The sequence below is a fragment of the Eumetopias jubatus genome, unplaced genomic scaffold (assembly GCF_037043125.1).
Source record: "Eumetopias jubatus isolate StellerSeaLion01/CBP00866 unplaced genomic scaffold, mEumJub1_p1.0 scaffold_8, whole genome shotgun sequence".
In the NCBI taxonomy this organism is placed as follows: domain Eukaryota; kingdom Metazoa; phylum Chordata; class Mammalia; order Carnivora; family Otariidae; genus Eumetopias; species Eumetopias jubatus.
This window is the reverse complement of record NW_028274814.1, coordinates 73175446-73189717: the sequence shown is the minus strand read 5'-3', so window position 1 is coordinate 73189717 and position 14272 is coordinate 73175446. Positions and strand designations below refer to the sequence as shown.

The 14272-nt window shown below is 34.6% G+C and overlaps 1 protein-coding gene across 1 annotated transcript in view; it reads left to right on the top strand.

Annotated features, from left to right (window-relative positions):
• ADAMTS20 (ADAM metallopeptidase with thrombospondin type 1 motif 20) overlaps window positions 1-13821 on the top strand; it is a 181902-nt gene extending 168081 nt beyond the window's left edge. Inside the window, exons 38-39 of the mRNA XM_028123173.1 lie at window positions 11132-11236; window positions 13732-13821. Coding sequence (XP_027978974.1) covers window positions 11132-11236; window positions 13732-13821 — 195 coding nt within the window. The remainder of the gene's footprint in view (window positions 1-11131; window positions 11237-13731) is intronic.
• Window positions 13822-14272: the final 451 nt, after the last annotated feature.

Genomic DNA, 14272 nt, shown 5'->3' with positions numbered 1-14272 from the left:
CTTGTTGATCTTCTGCCTAACTGTTCTATTCACTGAAACATTGCAATTATTATTGAATTGTCTATTTCTCACTTTAATCTTATTGTTTCATTTACTTTGTATTTTATTCACTTACTTTGGGATTTTTTTGTATATGATTATAATTGTCATAATTTCCTGACATATCGACACTTTTATCATTATAAAATGTTCTTCTTAAAAAAGATCTTTAAAAGAAATAAAAAAATGTTCTTCTTTATCTGAAGTAGCATTTTTTGTTTGTTTGTTTTAAAAATCTAATTTATCTGACATTAGAATGGCCACTCAGTGCACAGATAGTACATGATATATAATTTTATCCCATTTGCTTTTAGCCTATTTACATCTTTGGATCTTAAGAGTATCATCTATAGAGGGCACTTTTGGATCTCTGCCTTTGAATTGTTTAATAATATTGATATTATGTCTTGATTTATATTTGCCATTTTACTTTGTTTTCTATATGTCTCATGTTGTTTTTTTTCCTCCATTTCTTCTTTACTGCTTTCTTTTTTATCAATTGAATGTTTTTGAGTATAGCATTTTAATTTCCTTAATAACTTTTTCACTATATTTTTAATTGCTTTCTTAATTGCTGCTTAAGAGTTTACAAAATACATCTTAACTTATCAGAATCGACTTCAGATTTATACTACCTAATTCCAGTGAAATATAGAAACATTACTCCTTTGTGTGCTCTATTTCCTCTTCCTTTTGTGGTGTTATGTTTGTTATACAATCTACATATGTAACAAACCCACAATACATTTTTATAATAACTTTATATGATTTTATGTTTCTTAGAGAATATGGGAGAAGTAATGAGAGAAATTACATATTCATAGAGATTTTTATTTGAACTGTTATAGTTAGCATTTCTAGGTTTCTTCTTTTCTTCCTGTAGATTTGAGTTATAAGCTGGTATCATTTCCTTATTCCCAAACAGCTTTGCTTCCACCTGCCTCATTTTTGTCATTATCATCAAATATATTACATTTCTATACATTATAGATCACTAATATAATCGTATACTTATTGGCTTATACAATTGTTTTAAAGTAAGTTAAGGGTAGAAAGGAAAAGAAATGTGCAATTACAGCATCTTTTATAATTACCTACAAAATTACCTTTATCAGTACTCTTTGGTTGTTTTGTATTAATGTGTGGTATTACTTGATTTCAACCTGAAGAATTTCCTTTAGCATATCTTGTAAACAGGTCTACTAATAAATCTTCTCTGTTTGGTTTATCTGGAAATGTCTTTATTTGGCCTTCATTCTTTTTTTTTTTTTTTTTAAGATTTTACTTATTTATTTGACAGAGAGAGAGAGAGAGAGACAGCGAGAGAGGGAACACAAGCAAGGAGAGTGGGAGAGGGAGAAGCAGGCTTCCCTCTGAGCAGGGAGCCTGATTTGGGGCTCAATCCCAGGACCCTGGGATCATGACCTGAGCTGAAGGCAGAAGCTTAACCGCTGAGCCACCCAGGTGCCTGGCCTTCATTCTCGAAAGATTGATTTGCTTGTTATAAAATTCTCAACTTACAGTTTTTATTTTCCAGCACTTTAAGTATGTCACCCCACTGTCTTCTGGCTTCTAGATAAAAACATGGAAGTCAGCTATTTATTTTATTGGGGTTCTTATATATGTGGTTATTTATCTCTTGATGCTTTCAGATTTTCTTTGTCTTTGACTTTCATCATCTTTAGTATCACATATTTGTATGTGGATCTCTGTGTATCTGCCAAACTTGGAATCTATTGAGTTTCTTGAATGTATAGATTAATGAATTTCACCAAAATTTGGAAATTTTTCAGGCATTATTTATTCAAACATATTCTCTGCTCCTTTCTCCTTTCCTTCTGGTACTCCCATTATGCATATGTTGGTGCATTTAATGGTGTACCCTTGTTTCTTTGAGGCTCTGTTCATTTTTCTTAATTCTTTTTCTCACTGTTCTTCAGATTATATCTTCGCTATTGATATCTGTTCAATTCTTTCTCTTGCCTGCTCCAATCTACTGTTTGAGCCCCTTCAGTGAAGTTTTTCTTTTTGGTTATTGTACATTTCAACTCCAGAATTGTCCTTTTCCTCTTTTTCTAAATGTAACTGCTATCCCTGTATTGATATTCTCTATTTGATGAGACGTTATTATCATACCTTTCTTTAAAACATGGTTTTCTTTAGCTCTTTGAACATATTTATAATAGCTGTTTGAAGTCTTTATCTGCTCCGCCAGACATCTGAAACCTCTCAAAGGCAGTTTCTAATGCCTTTTCCCCCTGAATATGAGTCATCCTTTCCAGCTTCTTTGCATATCTCAATTTTTTGTTGAAAACTGGGCATTTTAGATCATATATTTTAGTAACTGTGGACACTAAATCTCCCCCTCCCCTCTAGGACTTGTTGCTTGCTTGCTTATTTATTTGCTTAGTTCCTTGGCAGGACTATTTCAGTGACATCTGTCTTCCCTGTGCAGTCTTTGATGTCACTCCTTGGAAGGCACAGCCTTGGACATGTACACGGTCACTCAGATCTCCTGGAATGATAGTGTTTTTAGCTGGGATATCTGTCTCTTTCCCAACTCCCCATTAAGTTTTTAAGCTGGTCTGAATCTACTGATACCATACTCAGCTCTTGGTCTCCCCTAATTGCTAGATGATTGCTCTATTCTTCAATAACATCCTGGAGGAGTAAATTACTCCATGGTCTGATTCAACTAAATTTAAGCCCTTTGGCCAGGGTAGTATTACAGGTCAGTCTTTGAGGTCAGGTAAGACCTCAAAAGGAGCCCTTCTTAGCTGTCTCTTTCCTTGGTTCTCTCTGTTAAACTCCAATTTGATCTACCATTTTGCTTGTTGCTCTCATTGAATTATCACCCCATTCCTCTTAGCTACACACCATTAAAATCTTGTTTTCAATAGCATCTTTAGGCTTGAAATTCTCCCATGTCCTCTCTCAGATAAGCTCATATCCCTTAGAAAAAGCTATGGAACTTTTTGTCCTTACATCTTGACTCTCTCATAAGGAAGAAACATTGTACCAATTCTGTGGATCTAGGGATAGGGCCAACTTCTCAGAGTAACAATCCCACTTTTTAAGCAGAATGCTGAGTCACAGCAGTAGCCCCTGGTCTTCTTGGCTTGCCCTTCTCAGCATAGAACCTCTGCCCTACCAGTGATTTTGAACAGGGATGATTTGAGTCTTGTGTTCTTAGCCTACCATGCCTAGGGTAGGTCTTCTGTTCTATGAGTAGGGACTGAGTGGCAGAGCCTCATCTACTCTTGCCTGTAAATAGAGCTTCTGTGAACTGGGTGAGATGAGAATTGCTGGTGGTTTGTCCCTCCCAGGGAGAAAACCTAACCCTAAGAGGGAGCTGGGGAAATAGAGTCTTGTGTTCCCATCAAGAGTAAAACTGTCATCTTGCTGAGGTAGGAGGAGAGGGCAGGTCATGATTCAAATGTCACAGACATTCACTGTTTTTACCTAGATATAATTTTTTTTGAATTAGTGTTTTCCCTTTGTTGTAGAACCTTAGGATAGTTTTCAGAGACCTTAAATCGTTGTTATATTTTATAATTTTCACCAGTTACGGTTGTTTTGCTGGAGAGTGAGGCCACAGGGCTCCTCAAGTTGCCATTCCAGAAATGTTTCCTCTCTTGGCTATATTTTTAAAGGTAAATAACTTGGCAGGGGAGGCTCATGTTCTTATTTGCTCTTTGAAGCTGGTTAGCTCTATCCATGTCCATTCTTCCCCTTTCCCACTTCGTTCATATTGGTCTGTCAGATGATAGATCTACTTCCCAGAATATGACTCTCTGACCCACATCTTCTATTCAGTTCTCTTCCCAAGACTGTCCTTACCTTGATGAACTCTGAAGTCTTATACTGTGTCTTTTCAGACACCTCTTCTAAAGTCAAGGATGTGTAATCTAAACTTTTTAGCATTCTCAGCAAATTTTTAAAAGATTTATTTATTTATTTTAGAGATAGAGAGTGCACAAGAGGAGGGAGAGGGAGACAGAGAGAGAAGCAGACTCCCTGCTAAGTCGAGAGCCAAACCTGGGGCTTGATCTTACAACCCAAGATCATGACTTGAGCCGAAATCAGGAGTCCGATGTTTAACTGACTGAGCCACCCAGGTGCCCCTCAGAAAAATTTTTACTCATGTTTGGATTTTTTTAATAACATTTCCATTTAAGTAGAGATTTAATAGAGATTAAGTAGAGATTATTCATTCTCCAATGATCAACCCATGTCAAGACTGATCAACTTTGTCCAGCAACCCATGCTTCTTGTAAGCTGTGCCTTCTCGCTGTGCCTTCTCATCAAATACTTGATGTGATTAAGGAGAAGTAAATTGAGAATCACATAGAGTTGTAGAAAGTCTGATACAAGGGCTCAAAGATGCCATCACTTTGGAAAGTTTGCCATTTCTGGGAATCCAGTCCTTTTTATTACATGTTGAATTGAGTAACGTCTGGTCACTGAGACATCAACAAAATTCACAAGAGAGCTGATATTCAAGTAAATCATATACCTGTCAAGTGGAATCAGAACTCTTATCTCGTTTAACTTTCCTAATGGGAAATAACAGAAAAGTTAATTATTATAAATAGAATATTTCTTGATGAGCATGGAATCTGAATAAGAGGTGTTAGCACAATCAGGTTTTTAAATGGTAAGATAGCTATTTCCATTAATTTCTAACTCCTTTTCTCCAATTTCAATGTAATCCCTTTTTCCTCCCTATAATATCTTGAGAAAGATGTACACTGGGTAATCCCAATTTATACTTAGGAGAAAGAGACATTCCATGTTAATAACCTATCCAAGATCCTTGAGAAAGACAGAGGCAGAACCAGTATGGTAATAGAATATTCCTCTCTACTCATCAAGGTGAGATGCCTCCCTCACATAGCTCTCCAGATATTTCTAGAATGCAAAGTTTTATTTCCCATGTTAGACGTTATTGGGCATAGATAGGTATGTGCTGTCAGTAGGAATTTTGCCCATCTATATTCATTCTCTATTCAACTGACTGAGGTTTCTGTTACCAAAAATACAAAATGTCTAATATTCTGGGAAGCCTGGGTGGCTCAGTCAGTGAAGCATCTGCCTTCGGCTCAGGTCATGATCCCAGGTCCTGAGATCAGTCCCGCATGGGGCTCTATGCTCTGCCTCTGCTGCTCCCCCTGCTCGTGCTCTTTCTCTCCCTCTCTCTGACAAATAAATAAAATCTTTTAAAAAATATCTAGTATTCTTAGAGATGTTCTGTCAAATATATAAACCAGATTCTGTGTTAAGTTATACAACATTTGCATGAATCCTCTCCAGATGTTTGATGTCACAGAAAGGACTTATTTTGTTTGGGATTCATCAAAACCACATCCTCTGTGTTTGCATATGACAGGGCACTCTGGGACATGAATGCTAAAAAGAGAATGGATACATATGGCACTCTTTAGGGAAAATAAACTTTGCCACATTGCAATATAAGATGAAGTTAAGGAGTGTGATGTGACTTTAGAATACATATATCAAAAGTGAAGTAAAGTAAAATGTTTGGTACTTTTCAAAGAGCCACAAAACTTTGACAATAAAACCTAATGTGTATTTCTTCAGCTGTTTTGTAATTAATGCTGATCATATAAGAGCAAGAGATATAACCACATTCAGCCAATGTCAGTAGATCATGGCCAGCATCTATTTTGAATATTCAGAGCCAGTTAAATATTTTGAACATGTATTTTTTTTACTATAAGAAAATAGAGTTTGATATATATCTGCAAGGTCTACCTTTTTTATTACATTGTTTAGATTATCTCTCTCATTTTTGCCTGCTTGATTTGTCTTGTTACTAAAAGCGGTATATTAAAATTTCCTATTGGGGGTTTCTATCTATCTATGTATACTTGCATCTCCTGTAGTTTTGCTTCATAAAAGTTGCTGTGTTATTCAATTCATAATATTTACGTGTTATTTCTTCATTGTAGATTATGGTTTCTTTCATGTTTTCCTGATTTGAGGCTTGAATTCTACTTTGTCCCTTAGGATTGCTGCCCCTCTTCTTTGTTTACATTCATTTTCCTTGTACATTTTCTGCTTATCCTTTTAATTTTAGCCTTTATGAATCACTTTAAGTGTGTCTCTTACATATAACATGTTGTTGGGTTTTATTTGCAAGCGAATTGAAAAATTTATTCTTTAAATAAAATGTTACACCCATTCACATCTTAAAAAAATTTTGTAACATACAGAAAAATTATCCGTTTTAGTATACAGTTTTAACATATGTACAGATTCATTTTACCATCATCATAATTAGCATATAGGACAATCCCCTCGCACTCCCTTCATGGAGTCAACTTCTCCCTTGGACCTAACTCCTGGTAAACACTGATCTCTTCTCTGTTGCTATAGTTTTGCCTTTTCTGGAATGTCATACAAATGTCATATAAACTGAATCCTACAGTATTTTACCTTTTAGGATTGGCTTTCTTCACTCAACATAATGCCTTTGAGATCCATCTGTGTTGTTGCAGGTATCAGTAATTTGTTCCTTTTTTATAGCTGAGAAAATTATTCTATCACACAGATGTTGTACCATTGTCCTATAGTTTGTCCATTCATTCACTGGAAGAATATGGGTTGATTCCAGTTTGGGGAGATTATGAATAGAGCTGATATGCATATTTGTGTACAGGTATTTGTGTGAACATACATTTTCATTTCTCTGGGATAAGTACCCTATGAGTGGGATTGTAGGGTCATATGGTACATGTGTGTTTAACTTAGAAGAAACTACCAAACTGTTTTATAGAGTAGCTTTACTATTTTGTGTTCCCACTAGTGAAGATTTAAATTGTAGTTGCTTTGCTTCCCTGTCAGCACTTAGTATTGTCAAGTTTTCTGTCCTTCTGCCCCCCTGATATTCTGTGGAATTTCATTGTGGTTTTAATTTGCATTTCACCCTAATGGTTAAAGATGTTAACTATCTTTCATGTGCTTATTGGTCATCTGCATATCTACTTTCGTAAAATGTGTGTTAGAGTCTTTTGCTCATTTTAAAAATTGGATTGTTCATTCCCTGCTGTTTAATTTTGAGAGTTCTTTACATATTCTGGATACAAGTCTTTTGTTACATTTGCAAATATTTTTTTCCTGGTCTTTCTTTTAAGTGTCTTTCACACAGTAAAAATCTTAAATTTTAATGAAATCAAATTTATTATTTTTTTCCTATATGGGTTGTACAAGTAGTTTCATATTGAAGAACTCTTTGACTAACTCCAAGTTACAAAGATTTTCTCCTGTTTCCTTCAAAAATTTGTATAGTTTTATAGTTTTACACTTAGACCTATGATTGATTTTGAATTAATTTTGTGTGAAGTCTGATGGTTTTTACATGTAGACATCCAAGTGTCCGAAAACCATTTGTTGAAAAGACCTTTCCACCTTTGTCAAAAACCAAGTGGACATATTTATGTGGGTCTATTTCTGGACTGTTCTGTTCCACTGATCTACCTACGTCTTACAGCAGTGTCTTGGTTATGATAGCTTTTTGATAAGCATTAAAATAAGGTAGTATGGGTCCTTCAAATTTATTCTTTTAAAAATTGTTTTAACTATTTTAATTTCTTTGTCTTTTCATATAAATTTTAAGAATCAGTTCTCTAGAGCTACAGAAATTCCCAATGAAAATTTTTTTTCGAAGATTTTATTTATTTGACACAGAGAGAGAGAGACAGTGAGAGAGGGAACACAAGCAGGGGGAATGGGAGAGGGAGAAGCAGACTTCCCGCTGAGCAGGGAGTCCAACGCGGGGCTCAATCACGACCTGAGCTGAAGGCAGACGCTTAACAACTGAGCCACCTGGGCGTCCCCCCAATGGAATTTTTATTATAATTGCATTAGAGTATAGATCCTGTTCATAATAAAATACGTACAACACATTTTAAAATTATAAAAGTATGATGGTGTAATGAGCACCCATGAACCAACCAGTCAGTAAGAGAAGTAGAACATTAAAACTTGTATCTACCTTTATGGTTCTTCTCTTATACCTATAAGTACTTTTTTCTTTGATGCAGTTAATAACTCAAGGACAGATATTCCCATTTGTTGAATTATTGGATCTTTGGATCATCTTTCACTCATGATTTTGCTATTAGAATTTTACTCCTTATGGTTGCCTAATCTAAAAAAATGTTGAGAGTAGAAGAGGTAGTAAACCTCATACTACTTTTTAAAAAACAAATTTTTAGTAGCTACATTGAACTAATATTAAGTTAAAGATTAGGTTTAAGGAGATTTACATTTTAATCTTAAGTGAAATATGGAACTGAAATAATTAATTTATTCAATCATTTATTACTTCTGAAGTTCCATAGGAACATACCAGTACCTTTTTTATGTTATATGGAAATAAGTAATATGTCCTATAATTCTCTACAGTTCATTACATTTATTTATACACATATGCTATTTTACTTATTTATTTTTCCCCAGTTTTAGTGAAATCAATTGTCATATAACATTGCATTAGTGTAAAGTGTACAAGATAATGATTTGATTATGTATATATTGCAAAATGATCACCATAGGAAGTTTAATTAACTTCCATCCCCTCACATAGTTACAAAATCTTCTTCTTGGGATTCTACTTCTATTCTTCTACTCTCTTAGCAACTTTCAAATATACAGTGCAGTATGTTAACTATAATCACCAGGCTGCACATTACATTCCCAGAATTTATCTTGTAACTGGAAGTTTGTATCTTTTGACCGTGGGTGAGGACTTATTCACCCTGAACCTCCTGGCAACTACCAATCTGTTCTTCACTTAAAAGATTTAGAGTGAGATATGTCTTTGTACTGCCACAGTACTCGACACCATGTCTGTCACTCAGGTAATTTTGAATGAGTAACTGAAATGTATTTTTAGGTCTATCAATACTATCTCAAATTTCAGATGAATTGTTTTACCATTTCTTTGAGATTATATTATGTTGCTTTTTAATGAGGACTAAGGACATAAGTAAAGCTCATGAAAATTAGTCTGGAGAAATGGAGCAATAGATATTTCTAGTCCAACCAATTGTGTTAACACCACCTAAGTCTCTCAATAGTCAGTCGGGATTTTTCCCTTTCACTTCCAGTGTATGTACATTTGAATGCTTCCAAGCAACCTTGGGCAGGGCGGGGCGGGGTGGGGGGTGGGCAGGTAAAGGATTAGTGAAAGTGTAGAATGTTAGGTTGTGAAAACACTCTATGGCCCCAGTGGGGTATTCAATAGGTGCCTGGTCATAGGAAACCTACATTACAGAATATATTTCTATTTTAAGGGAACTTTATTGGGTGAGAAACCTACTCATGAGTTAATGTAGGATGAAGATATTCAATGCAAAACTTGTATCAGGTTGGCTATCAAGTATTAGAGTAGTTAGAATTAGTTCTTTTTTTAAGTATTTACCAGTATAAAATACCAATGTGTCTAGTGTTAATGTCATTCATTATCATGGCATATGAAAGGTTTAGATGTGTAATTGTGTATTTATGTGTAATACTAAAATTTAATATTTATAATGTACTTAATTCATTCAAAAACACTGAGTACCCAAGCCCTCTTCTGGACTCTGAGAATACAGCAATGAAATATCCAGGTCATGTTCTAAATTTATAATTAAATGATGTATGTAATAAATTTTTGTTTGGAATTTATCTAAACATTATTTCTCTTATAGGGAAAATTCTCCATTTATTAAAATTGTATTATAAATGTATTGAATTTATTTTGGTTTTAATTAAGAAATAACTTGGATTTCTTAGCAATAAACTAAATTGATATATAATTGTTTTAGCAATAGTAATAATTTACAATATATATATTTGAAATCTATTTTGCTTTCATGACAAGATGAAATTTTCATTCATATAATATAATGTAACCCCTAATATTTTATCACAGTCTTGCTCAAGATTCATGAGGCTTAGGTTGTGGGATATAGTGATGTGATCCAAGATTATCACTCTGAATCTATGTGTATTTCAACTTTGGCAATAGGCTTAATTAGCATTAATTAATTCTATTTTTCAATGTGTAATTCTGTACTGCAAGATCATATAAATGTGCTAGAATTTTACCCATTTTAGTCACACATTTCCTCAATTAACAGACATTTAAGGTTTAATTTTTAACAGAGATAGTCTGAAGAATTTTGACATGAAAATGGGTTCTTGTGTCTTGAAGAGAATTAGATCATAAAGCCACTAGGGGGCTCACACACTGTGTGTAAATCATGTGGCATTGCACATCCCATATACACTTCTGGGTACTTTAAAAAGAACATAATAGCTGGGACAATAATAATACATTCCGTAGTTTTGTGTGTGGAGTTAAGAAGTAATATTTTTATGGCAACAGAGAAGGGCACGTTGACAGGAGATTCTAGAAAATACATTAAACAGGGGAATTATTATCAGGGAAGTTAGCAAGAAGGGGTCAAAAATAGAAATTGGAGAAATGTTAAGTCTGGTATTAGTCCCTACGAACATCCCTTCTGTTAAGATTTGCCTATTGCTCCAAGAACACTAACTCTAGCTGTCAAGTCTTAGAGTCCTAGGGTTGGACAGAGTTACTTTTGTACAAATCACATTATATGGTTTTGATTCAGATACCTCATATGGAGAAGACGTTATTTGTAATCAATTTTTTTTATTTGTAATCAATTAAAAAAAAATGTTAGCTGGTCCATTTCCTGTAGAGTGAAGCTGTATCCGTATTCTTTCATTTTGAGCACCTGAGTGGCTCAGTCACCTAAGCATCCAACTCTTGATTTTGGCACAGGTCCTGATCTCAGGGTCAGGAGATTGAGCCCTTCCTCTCTCTCTGCACTGGGCGTGGAGCCTGCTTAAGATTCTCTCACCCTCTCCCTCTGCCCCTCCTCTGTGCCCACTCTCTTTCCCTCTCTCAAAAAAAATATTTTTTCATTTTTTAAAGGAAGACCCTTGAAAAGCAATTTGAGGCCTTTCTTATATAATTCAAATTCAGATGTTTCTTTCAAGCATTTTTAAATATTTTATGAATTTCATCTATTTTGTTTTGTTTACAATCTAGGGACAGTTCAGCATTAACTTGGCAGGAACTGGAATGAAGATATCCAGCACAGCAAAGTGGCTGGCTCAGGGGAGTTATGCCTCTGTCATCATACACAGGTCACAAGTAAGTCCTGCTGGACCAAAATGCTTGTTTGAAATACTTCTGTGCTGTGAACTAGAATTAAAGGTCCTTTACCTTAACTTTAGAGTTATAAAGTTAATGACTAATGAGTTATTGCATAGATGAGGCATATTACATATAATGGGGCATAATATTAATCTATGATATAATGAAACTGGGGTAATTTTTATAATATACATAGGTGGTCTTATATGCATATAAATTCACGTATACGCTACCGATATCTGAACCTGAAATATCAAATGCCAGGGCATATAGATTCTATCTAGCACAAGTTTGGGGCTAATGACTTGAAATTCATGTACTTCAAAAGGAGATAGTACCGTTAGCTATATTTTAATTATTAAAGAGTTGTTGGTTTTAATATTTCAAAGTGAGGAGTAGGTGTTTGGTTTATTTACCTCACTGCTTGGATTTAGTGATGGGTTGGCCATTTTTCATTTAGCATATATTCTTTATAGTTTCTGTAAGAATTAGGACTATTTTTATGGTTGTGTGCATATTTTCCTCTGCCTTTATGCAGATAACATGGTACTTGGCTTTTACAGGTAGGACACATCTAATTTTGCATAGTGTCCTGGCACATACACTTGACGAGGTGGCTCCTGTTACTGACAGTGACCGTGTCTCGGCTAGCTTGACTCCCTCTAGTGTAAATCAGGATCTATTTTCTAAGTGTTCTCTCACCTATGTTGCTCCTCAGTCAGCACCATCAACAGCCCCTGCCCATTCTGTTTTATGGTTTTTCTTTCTTTGGATAAAAGTGACTTTTTTTACACTTGTATCAATATTATTTGTAATGAAATTCAATTTTCTAATATTCATAGACTAAAACATTCTATTTTTGAAGACTACAAAACCGAGTTTTAATTAACAAAGAATTTAAATTTTGTATTATTTCTGTCATTTGGGTAAGAAGTCAGCTTTTAGGACAAACAGCTATTTTTAAATTTTTATTTGGCATATTTAGGTCTAATCCCTTTTGGTAGAAGAATGGGAATAAATTAACTAAAGTATATTCTGAGCAGGTCTCAGTATAAAAGAGCTCAATGAAATATTTTGACCTTACTTATCCAGCTTTTAGATATCTTTTCGTTAATTATAAAGAGGTCACCAGTAGATATGAATATTCAGTATAATCATTCCTTTTTCTTCTATTTAAGTTCCATTCTAAAGATTAATTAATTATTTAATCTACTGAGAATCTCTAGCTTGATCCAAAAATATTGCACGTGAAAATATTTCCTGAAACCTGTGGCCTGGTATGAAGCGGAGACTGGTGGAGCCCACGTTTACATATGGAAATGCAAACTTCTTTTCATTTCCCAGGACATTTAATCAAGATTAGGTTTTTACTTAAACAATCTGGGAATAGATTGTACCTAAATGGGAATTTTTACTGCCATTCCTTTCTTCTCTGTTTACTTAGATTCTTGAGAGCTAAGAAAAATTTTGAAAGGAAAGGCAACTTCAAAAGCCCCTGATCTCAGAACAGTCTTTGTCCCAAAATGTTCTAGGAACTCAGTTTCCTTGTCTGCCCTCCCTCTTTAGATCAAAAACAAAACAAACCCCCAAAACAACAACAAAAAAAAACACCTCACTTTCTCCAGAAATGCATATAGGAGCTCAAACTGTTTTTGCCTCATCCTGTCAAACTGTCCTCAGTCCTTTGACTTTTGGACCAAGGATGGAAAGAAGACTGGAGAGAACATCTGTGCCACCCCTCTCACCGGCCTCTGTCAGCCTATTCCTCAGTGAACAGTTCTGATTTTCTTAAACAAACAAACAAAAATCTCCCTTCTTAGTTCTTTTTTTTTATTTAAAAAAGTTTTTTTAATTATGTTATTTTAATCACCATACATTACATCATTAGTTTTTGATGCAGTGTTCCACGATTCATTGTTTGCGTAGAACACCCAGTGCTCCATGCAGTACGTGCCCTCTTTAATACTTGACCTTAACTGTATACAAGTCATATTCTCCCCCATTAACCTCAAACATCTCATGGAAGCCTTAGAAACACAGCTTGAAGTATAGAATTTGTGATAAAATGGGGGGAGAAAACTGGGCTGAAAGCAGTAATTATATTATAAATTCGTATATTTCTTATTTAGCCTGTGAGAATCTTATATAACATCATGTAAATATAGGACAGCAAATTGGGAGAGGTTTTAACAACCTCACTGAAGCAAATAGACACCTTGATGAAAAATATGTGGATTGAGATGAATTGTCTAAATTATAGTGTGGTTTATAATCATCAAGTAGCTAATCTGAATCTCAGATTATGTGATTCCCATGACCACCAATTTCAACTAATCCTGAAAAGGTATGATCTTTAACCTCAAAGGTAATTGTTATAGAAAACTTTGGCTAATTTCAGCTGCATGATTCAAAGCATTTGCTTTTTCTGCCTATGTACGGTGATACCAGCTTGTGCCCGATTCTCCTATATTTCTGCCTCTTCCTATTTTCAGGATGGAATCAAAGTCTACGGCAGATGTGGAGGGTTCTGTGGAAAGTGTGTTCCTCACATGACTACTGGTCTCCCAATTCAAGTAGTATGAACATTCAGAAGTGGGAAGGATGAGGAGATATTCTCTGGAATATCTGCAGATAATCGGTGCTTGTTTCTTTACTCTTCCCTTCCTGAAATTTCCATGTCCAAAATGTCTGTGCTTTTTTTTCTTTCAGGGTGCTCATCAGGGAATCAAATCACTGCTTAATATTTCCAAAGCCTTCAAAATAAACAACAGATAATGTGACTCTAATTAGGAACTTTTTAAAAGGACAGAATAATTATGGTATAATATACAGAGATATTTGAATGAATTATACCAAGATAATGTTGCTGTTAACAAACGGCTTGGACTGGATCACAGTTATATTATGCCTATAAACACACATATAAATCTCTACTCAGTATTGTACTGTACAATGAATGTTTATTCTACTTGTTAAAATGGAGCAAGTAAAAATTAGGAAAATGAATTTATTTAAAATACCTATAAACATTAT